General features: G+C 46.5%; 1 protein-coding gene across 2 annotated transcripts in view; it reads left to right on the forward strand.

Moving 5' to 3' along the window:
• The window catches only part of RCOR1 (REST corepressor 1), a 161257-nt gene that overhangs the window by 125036 nt on the left and 14185 nt on the right, over positions 1-22036 (forward strand). The window contains exons 8-9 of one of the 2 annotated variants that reach the window (XM_083438170.1): positions 16945-17157; positions 21155-21232. In XM_083438170.1, coding sequence (XP_083294296.1) covers positions 16945-17157; positions 21155-21232 — 291 coding nt within the window. The remainder of the gene's footprint in view (positions 1-16944; positions 17158-21154; positions 21233-22036) is intronic. The other variant, XM_083438171.1, reaches the window with a different exon arrangement.

The raw sequence follows: 22036 nt of genomic DNA on the forward strand, positions 1-22036 counted from the left end.
GATGGGTGTGGTTTGCAAGACCAATAAAAATATCCCACTCTCGCTTTTATTTTACTTTTTTTAATTGGCATTGTTTTCTGGCACTACCAAGGCCACAACTGTCTCTTTGTCAGATGGATGTTTTAGGATCGGTGTATAATTAGCTAAAAGTTTTGAAATCCCTTTGACAGGTTTTGCTTATGACAAATGTTGGCTTTGGCTGTGCCTCACCCCCCAAAGCCTTTTATTGCCACTGGCTCCCCGCTGCAAAGCCAAGAACGGTGGACGTAGCCGTGCATGCTGAAAGTCAAAGTTAATTTGTGTCTGCTGTGCTTTCCAAAAGGAAACAGATGGCTGCAATGTTTGAGTTCAGGTCCCCTTTGCAGCCAAGCAGTGTGCGTTGGATTACACACCCTTGTTTATCACGCTGTAGTAGAGCTAATCTCTGCCTTCGTTCCCTCCCTTGTACTCACCTGGCCCCTCCAGAATTGCCAAAGCGCATCCAGTCGCTCTGCGGGCACAAGGACACGCTGCCTCTTAAGAATACATAAGAGAATTGTGTGCTTGTGTGTGCATTGCGTACGTGTGTGCATTCTTCAGGTCTGAGAAGGGAAACAAGGTGTTTGGCAGCAGACACCGTTCTTGGTGCCTCGGTCACTGCCCAGAAGCTGCAGCGCATTGTGGGGTACAATGAGAGTTCTACTAGTCACAATGGCTGTGCGCTCTCTCTATTGCCATAGTCGTTGGCAGCTGTCTTGAGAGACAACGGAGTCCGCCTCCGGGGGTGAAGTCAAACCGCTGTGTTAGCAGCACTGAAGTGGTCTCCCTAGGATGCAAGCCTGGAGGTCCCAGGCTGCCCAGATAACAAGGCCCCCTTGATGTGGTCCAAAGGAAAGCAGAGAATTATGTTTGGCACTAGCTGGGCTGCAGGGGTAGCAGGAAGGAGGCTTACAAGGCGCCATCCAACCGTCTTAGGGACTCCACTCCAGATTTGTGTAAGGTTTACTCCAGGGGTCAGCCAGGTTTACCGGCCATGGGCTGGATCACTCCCATGGAGATCGTCCGTGGGCCAGACTGACGCAGCACGACGCCTGAAATCGCTTCTGCACGTGCCCAGATGTTGAAAATTGCGCCTGCGCCGAAGCGAATTTCAGCATCTGCACATGCACAGATGCAATTTCTGGTATCTGTGCGTGTGCAGACGTGATTTCCGGCGCGCTCAGTGAGTCCCCGCACCACACTGTACCATTTTGGCGCAGCGCATGGAGGATTCGCCAAGTGGGTGGCTCAGTTCAGGGGCAGCTTGTGGGCCGGCAAAACGGTCTTCGTGGGCCACATCTGGCCCATGGGCCACACATTGCCAACCCCTGGTTTCCTCCTTAGCCTTTTCTTCTCCCGAAGATATCCCGCGAGGCAGTGGAGGTTTAGAACCAGAGTTTTCCTCTTCTGTATTTGTTTGCAGCAGGAGGGACTCTCTCGACTCTTCTCCAGTGTGGTGTAGTGGTTAAGAGCGGTAGTCTCGTAATCTGGGGAACCGGGTTCGAGTCTCCGCTCCTCCACATGCAGCTGCTGGGTGACCTTGGGCCAGTCACACTTCTCTGAAGTCTCTCAGCCCAACTCACCTCGCAGAGTGTTTGTTGTGGGGGAGGAAGAGAAAGGAGAATGTTAGCCGCTTGGAGACTCCTTAAAGGGAGTGAAAGGCGGGATATCAAATCCAAACTCCTCTTCTTCTTCTTCTTCTTCTTCCCACCTGCTGCCTTTTCTCTGGCATCTCTCTCTTCCACAGACCCCCCCTTACTCCCCCACCACCTTCAAATTTGCCCCCTCCACTACTGTTTTGACCTGTTTGACAGAGACCTGGTGAAGAACCATAGAAATGTAGAGTTGGAAGAGGACCCCCCCCCCCAAGGTTCATCTGTCCCACCCCAGTGCAGGGCAGTAGTGCCCCTGGGTGCATTTGAGTGTTTGTACTCCTCTCCTCATTCTCAGCGCTGCAGAGGACCACTGCAAAATTGGATAAGATATGGGGGCTTAGTTGTGCCATTTCTTCTCCTGGGATTAAATCCTAGAACATGCCTTTAAAATGGAGGCACTATTAAGGTCTGCTGCAGGGTGGGGAAACCCTTTCAGTCTGAGGAACAGATCTCTTATAGCTAACTTTCCAGGGACGGCAGGCCAGGGTGGGTGGCATCAGAGGCAAAGGTGGGCCGATTATTAGATACCACTGTTACTTGGAAAATAAATGCACCAGCCTTGTAAAAGTGAGTGGTTTTTTTTTGCCCCCCATCACATCATTTAGGCAAGCAGGAGGCACCACATCATAGTTCAAGGACACATTCCAGCCAGGCCAAAGTAGTTGAGAATGGCACAGAGCAAACTCGGTGTGCAATGTGTCTTCGGAAGGATTCCAAGGGCCAGATGGAAACCTCTAGAGGGCCACAATCTGCCCACAGCCTCGAGATTCCCTATCCCTGGCCTTCTAGATTATTGAGCTGCAGGGACTCTTAGTGAGGGATAATTGCATTGGTTCTACCTGGGTTAACCGCCAAGGTGACCACCTTGAATAGAGCAAAGATGGAAGTTGTCAGTCAGAACTGGCAGCACAGAGTTAATCAGCCTGCATATCTATAGTCCCTCGGCTGATGCAATCCAAAATTATCCTGCGAGATTAATCTGTGAGAGGACGTACATCTCTCCCCATTCTCCCTTCACTTGTCATATTTTTCTGGAAATGACATGGTCAGGTTTCTCTTCTCCCTCCTCCCCTCCCTCCCTATTTAATTAAAAACTGGATGAACTCGGAGTACGCCGCTTTATCATTTGGTTAAATGGTATTAAAAATTAATATGAGAGTGGAAGAAATTATATAAGGGTCCTCCGCACAATGTACGTGTCACAATTGGTTTTCTTAAAGCTTGTTAACAAAGTGAAATCTCTGCCCCTTTCCCCTCGTTGCTTGTGTATTCCTTTAATCCTTTGATCAGCAAATCCCATTGTTCCTTTTTTAAAAAATAAAGTCCCTGCTTCATCCTTCAGATGTTCTGTGGAGCCGTGAAAAAAAAATTAAATATAATTTATTTCTTCTGCTACTGTAAACAGAAGCTGAGGCTGAATAGCGCTCTTATCCAGCCCTTGGGAGTCTCTTCAAGCCAAACCTTTTTACACCCTCCTCAAGTGCTTTTGCCTGACTAGAACCTGCCCTGGAAGACAGTGATAATGCATTTTGTTTGCCTGCATGGAGAAGGGAAATAGGGACGCGGGTGGCGCTGTGGGATAAACCACAGAGCCTAGGACTTGCTGATCAGAAGGTCGGCGGTTCGAATCCCCGTGAGGGGGTGAGCTCCCGTTGTTCAGTCCCAGCTCCTGCCCACCTAGCAGTTCGAAAGCACAAAAGTGCAAGTAGATAAATAGGTACCGCTCCGGCGGGGAGGTAGAGGGCGTTTCCGTGCACTGCTCTGGTTCGCCAGAAGCGGCTTAGTCATGCTGGCCACATGACCCAGAAGCTGTACGCCGGCTCCCTCGGCCAATAAAGCGAGATGAGCGCCGCAACCCCAGAGTCGGTCACGACTGGACCTAATGGTCAGGGGTCCCTTTACCTTTATGGAGAATGGAAAAATGTAACGGTTGGGGTGTGGAAACCTCCTAGAATCATAGAATCATAGAATCATAGAGTTGGAAGAGACCACAAGGGTCATCGAGTCCAACCCCCTGCCAAGCAGGAAACACCATCAGAGCACTCCTGACATATGGTTGTCAAGCCTCTGCTTAAAGACCTCCAAAGAAGGGGACTCCACCACACTCCTTGGCAGCAAATTCCACTGTCGAACAGCTCTTACTGTCAGGAAGTTCTTCCTAATGTTTAGGTGGAATCTTCTTTCTTGTAGTTTGTATCCATTGCTCCGTGTCTGCTTCTCTGGAGCAGCAGAAAACAACCTTTCTCCCTCCTCTATGTGACATCCTTTTATATATTTGAACATGGCTATCATATCACCCCTTAACCTCCTCTTCTCCAGGCTAAACATGCCCAGCTCCCTTAGCCGATCCTCATAAGGCATCGTTTCCAGGCCTTTGACCATTTTGGTTGCCCTCCTCTGTACACGTTCTAGTTTGTCAGTGTCCTTCTTGAACTGTGGTGCCCAGAACTGGACACAGTACTCCAGGTGAGGTCTGACCAGAGCAGAATACAGTGGCACTATAACTTCCCTTGATCTAGATGCTATACTCCTATTGATGCAGCCCAGAATTGCATTGGCTTTTTTAGCTGCCGCGTCACACTGTTGGCTCATGTTAAGTTTGTGGTCAACCAAGACTCCTAGATCCTTTTCACATGTACTGCTCTCAAGCCAGGTGTCACCCATCTTGTATTTGTGCCTCTCATTTTTTTTGCCCAAGTGCAATACTTTACATTTCTCCCTGTTAAAATTCATCTTGTTTGTTTTGGCCCAGTTCTCTAATCTGTCAAGGTCATTTTGAAGTGTGATCCTGTCTTCTGGGTTGTTAGCCACCCCTCCCAGTTTGGTGTCATCTGCAAATTTGATCAGGATGCCCTTGAGTCCATCATCCAAGTCGTTGATAAAGATGTTGAATAAGACCGGGCCCAAGACAGAACCCTGTGGCACCCCACTAGTCACTCTTCTCCAGGATGAAGAGGAACCATTGATGAGCACCCTTTGGGTCCGGTCAGTCAGCCAGTTACAAATCCACTGAGTGGTAGCATAGTCAAGACCGCATTTTACCAGCTTCTTTACAAGAATATCATGGGGCACCTTGTCAAATGCCTTGCTGAAATCAAGGTAGGCTACATCCACTGCGTTCCCTTCATCTACCAGGCTTGTAATTCTGTCAAAAAATGAGATCAGGTTAGTCTGACATGACTTATTTTTCAGAAATCCATGCTGACTATTGGTGATCACAGCATTCCTTTCGAGGTGCTCACAGATTGTTTGCTTAATGATCTGCTCCAGAATCTTCCCTGGTATTGATGTTAGACTGACTGGGCGGTAATTATTTGGGTCCTCTCTTTTCCCCTTTTTGAAAATAGGGACAACATTTGCCCTCCTCCAGTCTGCCGGGACTTCGCCTGTTCTCCAGGAATTCTCAAAGATGACTGCCAGTGGTTCTGAGATCACATCTGCCAGTTCTTTTAATACTCTTGGATGCAGTTCATCTGGCCCTGGAGACTTGAATACATCTAAACTAGCCAAGTATTCTTGTACTATCTCCTTAGTTATTCTGGGCTGTGTTTCCTCTGCTGAATCATTTGCTCCAAATTCTTCAGGTCGGGCATTGTTTTCTTTATCGGAGAAGACTGAGGCAAAGAAGGTATTGAGGAGTTCAGCCCTTTCTGTGTCCCCTGTTTGCATTTCACCATCTTCTCCTCTGAGTGACCCCACTGTTTCTTTGTTCTTCCTTTTGCTACGAACATACCCATAGAAGCCTTTTTTGTTGCTTTGAACCTCTCTAGCAAGCCTGAGTTCATTCTGTGCTTTAGCTTTTCTGACTTTGTGTCTACACGTGCTGGCTATTTGTTCGAATTCCTCTTTGGTGGTTTCCCCCCTTTTCCATTTTTTGTACACATCCTTTTTTAATCTTAACTCAGTTAAAAGTTCTTTAGATAGCCACCCTGGCTTCTTTAGGCACCTTCCATGTTTCCGTCTCATTGGTATTGCCTGAAGTTGTGCTTTTACTATCTCCCTCTTAACAAACTCCCAGCCATCATGAACTCCCTTTCCTTTTAGTATTACTGTCCATGGGATCTCACCCAGCACTTCCCTAAGTTTTATGAAGTCGGCTTTCTTAAAGTCAAGAAATTGAGTCCTAGTATGCTTGGCTGCTCCTTTCCGTTGTATAGTAAACTTCAGAAGAGCATGATCACTTGCGCCTAATGATCCTTCCACTTCTACCCCATTAACCAGGTCATCGACATTGGTTAGGACCAGATCTAAAATGGCTGTTCCTCTTGTTGCTTCTCCCACTTTCTGGACAATGAAGTTGTCTGCAAGGCCAGTGAGGAATCTGTTTGACCTTATGCTCTTGGCTGAGTTTGACATCCAACAAATATCTGGGTAATTGAAGTCCCCCATTACTACTATCTCCCTTCCTTTTGCATGCTTGGCCATCTGTTCCAGGAAGGCATCATCTATGTCCTCCGTTTGGCTTGGGGATCTATAGTAAACTCCCACAATGAGGTCACTATTATTCTTCTCTCCCTTAATTTTGACCCAAATGCTCTCACTTTGGCTTTGAGGTTCTAAATCTTGGATCTCTTCACAGGTATACACATCCCTGACATATAACGCCACTCCTCCTCCTTTCTTGTCTGGTCTGTTTCTCTGAAATAGATTGTATCCCTCCATTTTTACATTCCAATCGTGGGACTTATCCCACCAGGTTTCAGTGATGCCTATTATGTCATATTTAGTTTGCTGTACCAAGAGCTCAAGCTCATCTTGTTTATTTCCCATGCTTTGTGCATTAGTGTACAGACATTGAAGTCCATTAGTCATTCCCCCGTGTCTCTTATTTAAGGATTTTTTCCTCCCACCACTAGGTCTGCTTGCTGCTTGCTCCATTTGGTCTATGACATTTGGATGATCATCTTCATCAATTAATAGACTCCTACCTTCAGGAGCACTGTCTCCCTCCCCCACATTAGTCAGTTTAAAGCCCTCCTGATGAGGTTTCTTAGTTTTTTGGCAAAAACATTCCTCCCAACCGTTGTGAGGTGCAGCCCATCGCTTGCCAGAAGTCCATCCTCAAGAAACTGCAGTCCGTGATCTAAGAATCCAAACCGTTCCTGTTTACACCATTTGCGAAGCCAGCTGTTTACTTCCACTATTTTCCTCTCTCTCCCTGGGCCACGTCGTTCAACTGGGAGGACAGATGAGATGACGATTTGTGCATTTAATTGCTTCAATTTCCTGCCCAATTTCCTGACGTTTGCGTGGCTAGGTTGTGGCCTACAGTACCAAAATTAGAACCATCGCCTCGCCCACTTTTGCCTCTGGCCCCGCCCATCTGTGGCATGCGGCCCCTGGGAGGTCACCTAAGGTGGAATGTGGCCCTTGGTGGGAAAAGGTTCCACACACATTAAGGGATTGTTAGCTGCGCCGCGTGTTCCAAAAAGCTTACCCTAAAATGTGTCGATGGTGGTGTCTCTGCTGGATGGTGCCACTGCCCACAGATGTTGACTTGTGCTTGCCGGCCATTATTTGTTGTGGCCTATCTCTGTTCCCTTGAGCCCCCTGGCACACAGAGAGCGCTTGGGAAGACTGATGGGGTCACAGTGTCCCAATTGCTCTGGAATGTATGGAAGCAAAGGAGCAGAAATGGCCTTCTCCCCAAACATAGTGCAAATCATCATCATGTTATTTGTAGGCCGCCTTTCCATAGCTCAAACCATGCTCAGGTTATCGAACCACAGTTATTTACATAATTGTAAACACAGCAACAACAACTTTATTATTTATATGCCACGCATCTGACTCAGTTTTCCCAGCCACTTTGGGTGGCTCCCAACAGAATATTTACGCGGCCTTGTTTTCTGTCTCTAGTTCAGAAGTGAACAATCTGTGCCCATGGTTATCTGTGTGAAGAAGTATTTTTCAACTTTGAATGTAAATTGTAGGGTGTGCTCCTCCATCACAGTGTTTTGGGGGGGGAGGGGCCTATTATTTTACTTTTATTAATTTGTTGAAGCAGCTGTATGCTGCCCTCCTGGTGCAAAGGCACCGCTCGGGGTTGCTTGCATTTAAAACGGACAATTTCATTAAACAAAAAAACCTCATCAATATGAAACAATCAGCCAAGGAGACAAGATCAGCAGTAGAAACCAAGCATAAGAACATTAGCTCCCCGCATATGAACAAAAGCCTGCCGGAACAAAGGAATCATTAATAGCTGACGAACAACTGGGAGCGAGGGGGGCTGAGATCCAGAGGCACACAAACTGCAGAGGCCCCCCCCCCCTCCAATTGCTTCTCTTTCAGCATCTCTGAATTACCCCACACTACCACCCCCTTCCTTTCCTTGTTAGTGATCACGAAACTTGGGTCGTGGTGCCCAGACTGGCATAACCATCATTTAAAGCCAGCCAAAGTTTGCTTTCAAAGCAGAGATTGAAAATCAAGATGAAAAACTGGTTTCAATCTCTGGCTTGCAAGCCAAGGGTGACTAGAGGGAACAATTGCTGCACATTGTGGTAAAAACATAGTTATGACTACGCAGAAAAAGAGGAGGGGGGAGGAAGGTGAACAGCAGAGGCAGAGATGTAAACGAAGCTATGGGATGCTCTTGGTTTGAACCACAAGGTAACAAAAACACGTAAAATATAATGTGCTGCTATTCTGGTGCATGTGACTGTTGCCCTCTGTGATAGCTATTTCACTCAGCTCTGGCTAATGCAGATCACAGCTGTCAGCCTACAGAGTCTCCTCCCTATCTGAGGAGGCACCAGCCATCATAGGTGCTTGACCATTGGAGCATCTAGTTCAGTATTGTCTACACTGACTGGTAGCAGCTCTCCAAGATAACCTGGAGATGCGACCTGACACTCAACCCCTTTGCTGCAGCCCATCCTTAGAACAAGGTGTGTTGCCTGCTCAGGGAAGGTTTATTCCAGGGGTCGGCCAGGTTTACCTCACCTGGGCCGGTTCACTCCAGCAGAGATCCCTCCGTGGGTCGGATCGTGTGACTGATTTCTGGTGTCTGCATCTGCGGGTGGCTCGGTTCAGGGGCGGCTCGTGGGCTGGTTAAGTGACCCCCGTGGGCTGCTTGTGGCCCATGCTTAGGTTGCCGGCCCCTGGTTTATTCCCTCAGACTAGGAGAGAGCAGCACGACTACTTCATACCTAAAGGTAAAGGAGGACCTCTGACCTTAGGTTCAGTCGCGAACGACTCTGGGGTTGCGGCGCTCATCTCGCTTTATTGGCCGAGGAAGCCGGTGTACAGCTTCCGGGTCGTGTGGCCAGCATGACTAAGCCGGTTCTGGCGAACCAGAGCAGCTCACGGAAACGCCCTTTACCTCCCCGCCGGAGTGGTACCTATTTATCTTGCTGCTTGCTGCAAACAGCAAGCAGACCTAGTGGTGGGAGGAAAAAATCCTTAAATAAGAGACACGGGGGAATGACTAATGGACTTCAATGTCTGTACACTAATGCACAAAGCATGGGAAATAAACAAGATGAGCTTGAGCTCTTGGTACAGCAAACTAAATATGACATAATAGGCATCACTGAAACCTGGTGGGATAAGTCCCACGATTGGAATGTAAAAATGGAGGGATACAATCTATTTCAGAGAAACAGACCAGACAAGAAAGGAGGAGGAGTGGCGTTATATGTCAGGGATGTGTATACCTGTGAAGAGATCCAAGATTTAGAACCTCAAAGCCAAAGTGAGAGCATTTGGGTCAAAATTAAGGGAGAGAAGAATAATAGTGACCTCATTGTGGGAGTTTACTATAGATCCCCAAGCCAAACGGAGGACATAGATGATGCCTTCCTGGAACAGATGGCCAAGCATGCAAAAGGAAGGGAGATAGTAGTAATGGGGGACTTCAATTACCCAGATATTTGTTGGATGTCAAACTCAGCCAAGAGCATAAGGTCAAACAGATTCCTCACTGGCCTTGCAGACAACTTCATTGTCCAGAAAGTGGGAGAAGCAACAAGAGGAACAGCCATTTTAGATCTGGTCCTAACCAATGTCGATGACCTGGTTAATGGGGTAGAAGTGGAAGGATCATTAGGCGCAAGTGATCATGCTCTTCTGAAGTTTACTATACAACGGAAAGGAGCAGCCAAGCGTACTAGGACTCAATTTCTTGACTTTAAGAAAGCCGACTTCATAAAACTTAGGGAAGTGCTGGGTGAGATCCCATGGACAGTAATACTAAAAGGAAAGGGAGTTCATGATGGCTGGGAGTTTGTTAAGAGGGAGATAGTAAAAGCACAACTTCAGGCAATACCAATGAGACGGAAACATGGAAGGTGCCTAAAGAAGCCAGGGTGGCTATCTAAAGAACTTTTAACTGAGTTAAGATTAAAAAAGGATGTGTACAAAAAATGGAAAAGGGGGGAAACCACCAAAGAGGAATTCAAACAAATAGCCAGCACGTGTAGACACAAAGTCAGAAAAGCTAAAGCACAGAATGAACTCAGGCTTGCTAGAGAGGTTAAAAGCAACAAAAAAGGCTTCTATGGGTATGTTCGTAGCAAAAGGAAGAACAAAGAAACAGTGGGGTCACTCAGAGGAGAAGATGGTGAAATGCAAACAGGGGACACAGAAAGGGCTGAACTCCTCAATGCCTTCTTTGCCTCAGTCTTCTCCGATAAAGAAAACAATGCCCGACCTGAAGAATTTGGAGGAAATGATTCAGCAGAGGAAACACAGCCCAGAATAACTAAGGAGATAGTACAAGAATACTTGGCTAGTTTAGATGTATTCAAGTCTCCAGGGCCAGATGAACTGCATCCAAGAGTATTAAAAGAACTGGCAGATGTGATCTCAGAACCACTGGCAGTCATCTTTGAGAATTCCTGGAGAACAGGCGAAGTCCCGGCAGACTGGAGGAGGGCAAATGTTGTCCCTATTTTCAAAAAGGGGAAAAGAGAGGACCCAAATAATTACCGCCCAGTCAGTCTAACATCAATACCAGGGAAGATTCTGGAGCAGATCATTAAGCAAACAATCTGTGAGCACCTCGAAAGGAATGCTGTGATCACCAATAGTCAGCATGGATTTCTGAAAAATAAGTCATGTCAGACTAACCTGATCTCATTTTTTGACAGAATTACAAGCCTGGTAGATGAAGGGAACGCAGTGGATGTAGTCTACCTTGATTTCAGCAAGGCATTTGACAAGGTGCCCCATGATATTCTTGTAAAGAAGCTGGTAAAATGCGGTCTTGACTATGCTACCACTCAGTGGATTTGTAACTGGCTGACTGACCGGACCCAAAGGGTGCTCATCAATGGTTCCTCTTCATCCTGGAGAAGAGTGACTAGTGGGGTGCCACAGGGTTCTGTCTTGGGCCCGGTCTTATTCAACATCTTTATCAACGACTTGGATGATGGACTCAAGGGCATCCTGATCAAATTTGCAGATGACACCAAACTGGGAGGGGTGGCTAACACCCCAGAAGACAGGATCACACTTCAAAACGACCTTGACAGATTAGAGAACTGGGCCAAAACAAACAAGATGAATTTTAACAGGGAGAAATGTAAAGTATTGCACTTGGGCAAAAGAAATGAGAGGCACAAATACAGGATGGGTGACACCTGGCTTGAGAGCAGTACATGTGAAAAGGATCTAGGAGTCTTGGTTGACCACAAACTTAACATGAGCCAACAGTGTGACGCGGCAGCTAAAAAAGCCAATGCAATTCTGGGCTGCATCAATAGGAGTATAGCATCTAGATCAAGGGAAGTTATAGTGCCACTGTATTCTGCTCTGGTCAGACCTCACCTGGAGTACTGTGTCCAGTTCTGGGCACCACAGTTCAAGAAGGACACTGACAAACTAGAACGTGTACAGAGGAGGGCAACCAAAATGGTCAAAGGCCTGGAAACGATGCCTTATGAGGATCGGCTAAGGGAGCTGGGCATGTTTAGCCTGGAGAAGAGGAGGTTAAGGGGTGATATGATAGCCATGTTCAAATATATAAAAGGATGTCACATAGAGGAGGGAGAAAGGTTGTTTTCTGCTGCTCCAGAGAAGCGGACACGGAGCAATGGATACAAATTACAAGAAAGAAGATTCCACCTAAACATTAGGAAGAACTTCCTGACAGTAAGAGCTGTTCAACAGTGGAATTTGCTGCCAAGGAGTGTGGTGGAGTCTCCTTCTTTGGATGTCTTTAAGCAGAGGCTTGACAACCATATGTCAGGAGTGCTCTGATTGTGTTTCCTGCTTGGCAGGGGGTTGGACTCGATGACCCTTGTGGTCTCTTCCAACTCTATGATTCTATGATTCTATGATTCTATGATCTACTTGCACTTTGACGTGCTTTTGAATTGCTAGGTGGGCAGGAGCTGGGACCGAACAACGGGAGCTCACCCCGCCGCGGGGATTCGAACTGCCGACCTTCCGATCAGCAAGCTGTAGGCTCTGTGGTTTAGACCACAGCGCCACCCGCATCCTTTATTTCATACCTAAAAGGTAAAGGTAAAGGTACCCCTGCCCGTACGGGCCAGTCTTGCCAGACTCTAGGGTTGTGCGCTCATCTCACTCTAGAGGCCGGGAGACAGCGCTATCCGAAGACACTTCCGGGTCACGTGGCCAGCGTGACAAGCTGCATCTGGCGAGCCAGCGCAGCACACGGAACGCCGTTTACCTTCCCGCTAGTAAGCGGTCCCTATTTATCTACTTGCACCCGGAGGTGCTTTCGAACTGCTAGGTTGGCAGGCGCTGGGACCGAACGACGGGAGCGCACCCCGCCGCAGGGATTCGAACTGCCGACCATGCGATCGGCAAGTCCTAGGCGCTGAGGTTTTACCCACAGCGCCACCCGCTTCTCTCTATTATTTCATACCTAGCAGTCTTCAAATAAGGAAAGGAAGAAGTAACGGTGGTAGCACAAATATTTTAGAAGACCCTTTCACATTCTGCTGTGTATACTTCCTTATCCATAAGAAACTGGGAGAGAAGCAATACAATGAGTTTTTTAGAGAGAGAAATCTGTACTGGAGCTGCAAGCAAATCCAAGTGCTTTGAAACGCAAAACAATATCCCAGATTCATGTTTTGTAAATGCATTCTTTCTGTTGCCTACCTTGTCCCCAGAAGACCTTTTATTTTCTTTTGCAGGGCAGATTCCATACCCATGCAAAAATCCTTATCTTAGTGCTTTGCGGTACTGCATATAAAAATGAATGAGCTTTAAGGATTAGTCTGCAATCATCTGACCCCTCATGTTTTGTCTTAAATTAGTTTCTGCTTCTTCCCCTCTGGCTGACACACAGGAAATTACATCTCAAACTTAAACTTTACTCCTCTCTCTCTCTCTCTCTCTCTCCCACCCACTCAACAAGCTAGGTCTTCTTTTATTTCTGGCAAAGAATTAAAGTGACATATTGGTGGCCTAGCTTTGGAAAGAGTGGCGTGGAAATCGTTGTGTAGCTTTGAGTGACACACGTGGAAAGTGCTGAGGGGAGCGGGGACAGGATTCTTTAGCTCCAGCTGGTAAAACCAGTAGCAACCTTCTATAAGGGTATTTATTTTACAAATACCTTTGGGGCTGAACCCTCTCAAGGCAGCTTCCAGCAAAGCAAAGGCTCAGCCCAGGCAATCTGCCGGAGATGAGTTGCTGTCCTCATCAGGCCTGACGCTCCTTGTGTGGATCCTGCTTTTGCTAATAAAGAGTGAACTCCAACTTGCTAGTGTGATTTGCTGTCAGTGAGGGAAGGAGGGGAAAACAGATCACCTGGCCCTAATGGAAGAACTGACTGAGCACTACCTTGGATACAAGTCAATATTAAATGCATAACACAACATCCATACAATAACAAAAATTTAAACAGTTGTATAAATTACAGTTCATAATAATGAACAGTACAATGCATGATAACAGGTAATACATGATACATACTGAACATAATGAATACATACTAGGAAGCCGTGGCAAGTTAATCACAACTTTGTCCCAGCAATAAATTCCAACTCAGCCCCTGTAAAGTAGTCTCATAACTTGTTATTACCCACTTACCTTGCTTGCAACTGTAAAATACAATGCATATCCTTTTTTTAATTGCAAATTTATTAAAGAAAGAAAATGCACACAAGGGGGTGTGTGGAACCAAACAACAACAACAGAACAAAACCCAAATCATCTATTCACATTCACAATAACACTCAGCATCTATGCATCCATCTTAATTTACACATACAGATCAATATATGCCATCCAAATGTCCAAGGGCATTAAGGTCTTCAGATCATTACATAATAGATGGTATTTATTCCTCCAGGCTTAAGTGTAAGTCACTTAGTCACCATAAGGACTCACAGATTCCATTTTTGTTGTCCTGTTGTTAGTCCCCATACGACAGGGGAATAATTTAAAAGTACATGAACACCCACAAATATGAAGGATTTTTAGAAGAAGAAGAAGAGGAGTTTGGATTTGATATCCCGCCTTTCACTCCCTTTAAGGAGTCTCAAAGCGGCTAACATTCTCCTTTCCCTTCCTCCCCCACAACAAACACTCTTTGAGGTGAGTGGGGCTGAGAGACTTCAGAGAAGTGTGACTGGCCCAAGGTCACCCAGCAGCTGCATGTAGAGGAGCGGAGACGCGAACCCGGTTCCCCAGATTACAAGACTACCGCTCTTAACCACTACACCACACTGGCTTTCCAATACAGGATTAATACAGACAGCAACTTCAGCGCAAAACAAGTATTTTGCTGCACTGGCCCACATTATATGCCTCAACGAGGCATTTCCTGCATTGCACTTTCAGCCTATATCTGAGCTTGACAGCAATAACTTGTAGAGATGTTATGGAATCCAGCTTACCTGAACCCCCCAATTTTTAAATCAGAAGAAACATTCTGTCTAGATTCCAAAGCAATCTTCCATTGTTCGGGTCGTATTGTACATTCTAATTCCCTGTTCCACTCTTCCCTAAATAATGCAAATACAACATCTTCCTGGAAAATACGAGATGCCTTAGCATATCTACATGCTATTGTTAATGATGCCAGCCTCGTTCTGACAGATGCAGTGCAAGCATGGTTAACAGCACTGGGGTCACCATCGTATGTATGTCAAGCAGGCCCAGAGTTCCAATTTGTAAGAACCATGTCAGCCTTCGTGGTGGCTGCAGTAGTGCTGTAATGGTGGTTCTTCCCAGGGAGTCCACATTTTCCCCACCATGCTGGGGGCTGGTCTGCTAATCCCAAACAATTTGCAAGGCAAGATTGTCCATACATCTGAACTGCTCTCTGCCATAGCATCTTCCTGCTCACCACCACAAGCAGAGCGCCTTGCAGTGGTTGCAACCCACGCTAGGCACACTGTTCTGTTAGGGGTGTGGGGGCTTGCAAGGGATATAACCATGCGAGCCATTATACTGTGTGAGTGAAAGCTTGCACACATTACTGGGAGCAGCACGCAAGCAGCCAAAGGACAAAGGCGGCAACCACATTTTTGCGCATAACGTGTATTGCTGTGAGTCATGAAGCAATGTGCCAGTGTGGCATAATGCAGGGATGAGGAAGCTTCTTCTTGTCGGGTGGGGTGAGGAAGCTCATTTCAGCAGGAGGGGGAGCCATCCTGGCTTCCTCCCCAGCTGGACTCATCTCTGCCTCTTGGCCCCACTCCTTTCCAGCCTCTGCTTCTGCCTCCGAGTCCGGACTGCTCTCTGCCACAGACTCTCCCAGCTCACCAAACCCTGTTACCTCTTCAGCTTCCGACACCTCCTCCTCCCCATCTTCTCCTTCTGACCACTCATTGTCGTCCTACCACCAGTCCCCTGGCTCTGAGTCTTCTTCCCCTAGGGGTTCCACGGCCAGTTCTTCTTAACACTCCTCTCCATCCAGCCAGTCTATAACTTCAGGGCATAACAATACAGCGGACTCTCAGGTTGCGAACGTGATCCGTGCGGGAAGCACATTCACAACCTGCAGCATTTGCACCCGCAGCGGTGCGTCTGTGCACACGCGGGTCGTGATTCGGCGCTTATGCGCAAAGTGTGATTTAGCGCTTCTGCGCATGTGCAAGCGCCAAAACCCAGAAGTAACCTGTTCCGGTACTTCCGGGTTCGGCACAGTGCGCAACCCAAAACCGCACAACCCGAACCGTCTGTAACCCGAGGTATGACTGTACAACATAAAAAACACAAAACACATAATAAAGTTGAGCAATCTTCCCTCCCACAACACATTTAAGGATATCAGATGTTAATCAGCCCAGTGTTTTGCCTGGCAGCTAAATGTATGCAGTGAAGGCACCAGGCGAACTTCCCTGGGGAGAGCATTCCACAAATGGGGAGCCACCCCAGAAAAGACCCGTTTTCGTATCACCACACAAAGAAGGGCCTCGGAGGATGATCTCAGGGTCTAGGTTGGTTCATAGGGAGAGAGACAGTCTTTGAGGTATTGACTAGATGGGTCATTTTGGTCGGACTTGGTATAAGGGAACTTCCGATGTTTCTAGCCTCTCCCATTACACATATGGGGCTATCACATGGAGTCGCTGGTGTGTACAAGCTGATCCCTGCATGTGGGGCCAGTTAGGGCTGGGTGATATATCTATACATCTTCCACAACCGGTTTGAAGTTCATATCGTGATACTGGTTTCATAATTTTTAACCTGGCAATATATCGCAAATCACGATGTGTTTGTGTGCGCGCTATGTGAAAATCACAATGTAAGAAAAACTGCAGAGCCAGCCAATGCCTCCACATAGCTCCATCCTTATTTGAGACACGGGTGGCACTGTGGTCTAAACCACTGAGCCTCTTGGGCTTGCCGATCAGAAGGTTGGGGGTTCGAATCCCCATGATCCTCCTGGCAACCTAGCAGTTCGAAAGCACGCCAAAAAGTGCAAGTAGATAAATAGGTACCACTCCGGCAGAAAGGTAAACTGCGTTTCCATGCGCTGCTCTGGTTTCGGTGTTCTGTTGTGCCAGAAGCGGCTTAGTCATGCTGGCCACATGACCTGGAAAAACTGTCTGCGGACAAACGCCGGCTCCCTTGGCGTGAAAGCGAGATGAGCGCCGCAACCCCAGAGTCGTCTGTGACTGGACTTAACTGTCAGGGGTCCTTTGCCTTTCTTTTTTATTCTGCGATGGTGGTATATCACAAAGTTGAAAACCAGATATCACCCAGCCCGAGCGCCAGTAATGTGGCAGCTGCACTCCAGCCACCACAATCAGACAAATTACAGGTTCGTAGTCCTCTTAAACAGTTGTATGTGTGGATTATGGTTTGAAGTGAATTATCCCGGCTTAACGTATGGCAGATTTCTACTTTGCAGGTTCCCCTGGTGGAAACAGTTCCTCAGGTGAAGAAGGAAAAGCACAGTACCCAGGCAGCTAAGAACAGAGCCAAGAGGAAACCTCCCAAAGGAATGTTCCTTTCTCAAGAAGATGTGGAGGCAGTCTCCGCCAACGCGACAGCTGCTACCACCTTGCTGAGGCAACTGGATATGGAGTTGGTCTCCATCAAACGGCAGGTACGAGCTCTTTCCCTGCGACAAATCAGGGCTTATTTTTAATCACCCCATACATATTTTAAGAAAGGAGCTGCCATCGGTCTCAATTCTGTGCCTCCCCGGAGGATTCATAGCTCGGACGAGATGTTTTGCATCGGGATGATGAGACTTGATTAACAAGCTGTCAGCTGAGCAGCATGTTTCAGAATGGAATTATTTCATCTTGGCTTTCTATTTACAGTGCAGCAAGGTGCAATGTGCGGTTTGCCAGCTTCCTGTCTCTTCCCCCAAGATGCTACTATAGACTTCTATAAATCACAGTTTCTGTACTCTTTTTTTATACTCTGGATTGGGGGGGGGTATCTTTTTTTCGTTTGGAGAACATTTTTGTACCGGCCAACTATTTTTTATAAAAAACTTCTTCTTTTTTGGCATACTTGGTGACTTGATTTCCTTCCCAATCTTCCATACTCTCAAATCCAGGAATACAACTAGGATAGCACTTGTTTTTCCTGCCCATACCATTCCTATACAATAGATATTTCTCTACACCCCCCCCCCAAAAAAAAACCTCCCTCCAAATTACAGCTAGTCTGAACTGTGTGACAGATTTGGCCTAGTTGATGCCGTACTGCAAATCTTCAAGGTTCCTATGTTAAAACGGCTTTCTTCCAATTTTAAGAAAGAAAACTGTTATAATATAACTGATATAACCCAGTAGCTCAGTTGGTTGGATCATGGTGCTGAGAATGCCAAGGTTGTAGGTTCACTTCCCTGCATTGCATGGGGTTGGGCCACATGATCCAACTCTATGATTCCATGATTTTATGATCGCAACCCTTGGGCAACTCGCTCCCCAAATATGCTTTGTCTTAAAAGGATTGTTCTGTTCTTTCAAGTGCCACATATATTCACCCAGCGTATTTAAAGCACTATGATTCCATTTTGAACAGTCATGGCTTCTTCCCCCAACGAATTTTGGGAGCTGTAGTTTGTGCTGCTGGGAGTTACCGTATTTTTTGTTCTATAAGACTCACTTTTTCCCTCCTAAAAGGTAAGGGGAAATGTGTGTGCGTCTTATGGAGCGAATGCAGGCTGCACAGCTATCCCAGAAGCTAGAACAGCAAGAGGGGTTGCTGCTTTCACTGTGCAGCGATCCCTCTTGTTATTCTGGCTTCTGAGATTCAGAATATTTTTTTTCTTGTTTTCCTCCTCCAAAAACTAGGTGCGTCTTGTGGTCTGGTGCATCTTATAGAGCGAAAAATACGGTACTAGGAGATTCCCCTATTTGCCCCCTATAGTTCACAGAGTGGCTTAACAATCAAGTCCCTCTTCACAGGGAACTGTAGCTCTGGGAGAGGAGTATGAGTCTCCCAGCAGCTGTCAGCACCCTTGACAAACTACAACTCCCAAGATTCTTTGGGGGAAGACGTTGAGTGTATGAAGTAGTATGATACCACTTTATGGTGTGAATGTGGCCCAGGCCGCCTCTAATAGCTGGTGTGAACTGTTGCCAAGGGAGATATAAGCTCCTCCCAGACTTTTCCTAGTATGTACTGATTGGTCCATGGTGCAGAATTCCAATTGCCTTTCTCCCAATCAGTGCAATAGAAGAGGCTGTGTGTTGATTGGTTGCGCTCATTATTAGCTGAGCAACATTCATAGTTTTTAAAAGGCAGGTTTCTCTCACTTTCTAAATTAAAAATAATAATAATGCAGAAGCATGTTTCTTCATATAGACACTTCTGGCCTTGTTCCCTTTTCTCTTGAACCAATGATCAATAGCCCGATTTGGATGATTTATGCCTGTTGCACCACTCTTAATTACTGATAATAAAAATTTAGGGGCTATATTTTGGCCAAGCATCCACTTCCAGCATAATAGAAATTAGAGGTCAGAGCATCAAATATTTTATGCCCTTTATGAATATGAACAAAAGCTTCAATCCTATGCGTGCTTATCCGTGAGTAAATACACTTGAACCTGTGAGTAAACATGCACAGAATTGCACTGGAAGTTAATGCAACCTTTTTTGTTTGGCCGCATTCTACATTTGCTTATACCAATCACTTAATGGCGCTTTGGTTCCATGCGCAGATAAGTGGGATAAACCCCTCACCCCGAACAAATAGAAATCAAGTAAAGCAAATACTCCCTTTTCCTAATTAATTTTACTACGTTTATATCTTGCATTACACCGGGCTTTTATTTTCCCTGCACTGGCTACAGCTATAAAAGGGTTGAAGTAAGAAAAATGAACCCTGGTGTTTAATGGAATCTCTTGAAAAGCTGAACAAAATATTTATAGGCTCCGCATGGATTATGAATGCCTCATGAAGGACTGAGTAATGAAGGACGGGTGTTGAAAACTTGGCAGGTGCGGCCTTGCCAACACTGAACCCACCAAAGGGAGAAATGGCACCCTGCTGACTTCACTTTTGCTCTCTCTGACCCCTTTGTAGAATAATAATAATAATAATAATAATAATAATAATAATAATAATAATAATAATACATTTTATTTATACCCCACCCTCCCTGGTCAGAGCCGGGCTCAGGGCAGCTAACACCAGTAAAATTACAATAAAAACATAATGGGGGGGGAACCCAATTTAAAATACAGCTTAAAATGCAATTTAAAATGCAGCCTCATTTTAAAAGTAGCCCATAAATCAAAACTATGAGGGGAGGGAAACAGAAGGGTCAGACTGAGTCCAAACCAAAGGCCAGGTGGAACAGCTTTGTCTTGCAGGCCCTGCGGAAAGATGTCAAGGGCCGCAGGGCCCTAGTCTCTTGTGACAGAGCGTTCCACCAAGTCGGGGCCAGTACTGAAAAGGCCCTGGCCCTGGCCCTGGTTGAGACCAATCTAACCACCTTGCGACTTGGGAGCTCCAAAATGTTGTCATTTGTGGACCTTAAGGTCCTCCGCGGGGCATACCAGGAGAGGCGGTCCCATGCCGATGCTTTTGTTGGGACTCCCAACTCCCTTCATTCCTAGCTATTGAACAAGTTGCCTAGAGGGGATGGGAACTGGGAATCCGACAGTATCTGGAGAGCCACAGGTTCCCCACCCCGAATGAAGAGGAGCATGGCAGCCAGTGAACCCGTCATCCCACCCCATGCCTCTCCTGTTCAGCAAAATGCACAGAGGTGCCATGCCACAGATTTAAGAGCATAAGAAGAGCATTGCTTATGGGTCAGACATGGGGATGTCCCTCTCCTATAGTTGCTTCCCAGCAGCTGAATTGCTAGATTCTTTGGGGTGGTAGGTGGATGGGGTGAAGCAAAAGGGAGGCCTGGGTGTTTCTGTATGATTTCCTTCTGGTATCTGATTCCAGGCTCTCTTTAATGTTTCCCTACAGTATACTGAAAGCGACAGTCTCAGTAGGGCTCCAAGGCAGGGCTTCTGTGTTCTATAATCTGGTGGTTGTTGTTGTTTTTAGTTTTTAAAAAACCAAGTTGTTTTCTCTTGCTGTGTGTTGTTGGGGTTTTTTAAGGGCGGGATAGGTAAGTACTCTCTGCTTTTAAATGTCAGCATTAAACTGTTACCAGCTGCCTCTCGGCGTAAAAGGTCTTTGAGGGCAAACGCTCTCTGTAATTCAAAGGCCAGGCGTACTTTCCCAGTTATTTCCTACTGAGACCCGTGGCCTGCAAACCGTCTCCAAGATCCTCTTGACCTGCGCCTCTGAAACTTAACAATTCCCTTAGATTTTGTGCGTGTGTAAAGAAGCCCTGGAAAAGGGTATTTTCTTTTAGATCTTGTGCAGGCTTGCCTCTTAAATTAGTTAAAAGTTCTCATTTCTTCCCTGGAGTCCTTTGGCTCTGAAGCGAAGCTGCAGTCCTCAAAACAGCACTGGCCAGGGGAAAAAAAAAAGGTAGGAAGTTTTAGAGAAAGGAGAAAGCGTTTCAGAAAATTGCAGATCAGAGCTTGGCAGGGGCTTCTCCACCCCACCCCATCTGAAGGAAGTGATGTTTTATTCTGTTATCTCTATTGACAGACGAAGCTTTTCTTTTCAGATTCAGAATATCAAGCAAACAAACAGCGCTCTGAAAGAGAAACTTGAAGGAGGAGTCGAACAATATCGGCTGCCAGAGGTAACTTTATGTCCTAGTGGAATTTGAACCAAAGGAGGGGGGGGGGTGTGAGATGGCAGCTGTGCTGAAAGTCTGCTGGTTTCATGTGCGCTAACTGGTGATAAATTCATATGAGTTCTCATTTTGATGTGTCTTTACCAAATTCACACTTCCTGAACCAGCAGGCAGATTGAAACACAGGTTTCCTTTCAAATTCACCTCCAAACTTTGGAATGCAAGTCAGCAACAACAAAAATGCATACAAATATTATATATATCTTAGAGGAAATTGCCACACTCATCTTGACTCTGGTCTTGCCTACTTGCCTAACCCTGCAGGCTAACAGGAGAGAATGCAGGGCTTCCATAGGGGGGGGGGGAGCTTCTGCACCTTTTTAGCAATGCAGGGATCAGCCTTGGGGCTCACATGCTCTCCCTTCTCACTCCTCCTCCCGGTGCAGCCATGCAGAAGAGATTATAGAATCATAGAATCATAGAGTTGGAAGAGACCACAAGGGCCATCGAGTCCAACCCCCTGCCAAGCAGGAAACACCATCAGAGCACTCCTGACATATGGTTGTCAAGCCTCTGCTTAAAGACCTCCAAAGAAGGAGACTCCACCACACTCCTTGGCAGCAAATTCCACTGTCGAACAGCTCTTACTGTCAGGAAGTTCTTCCTAATGTTTAGGTGGAATCTTCTTTCTTGTAGTTTGGATCCATTGCTCCGTGTCCGCTTCTCTGGAGCAGCAGAAAACAACCTTTCTCCCTCCTCTATATGACATCCTTTTATATATTTGAACATGGCTATCATAGCACCCCTTAA

Source organism: Podarcis tiliguerta, assembly GCF_965153285.1.
Source record: "Podarcis tiliguerta genome assembly, chromosome: 1".
Classification (NCBI taxonomy): domain Eukaryota; kingdom Metazoa; phylum Chordata; class Lepidosauria; order Squamata; family Lacertidae; genus Podarcis; species Podarcis tiliguerta.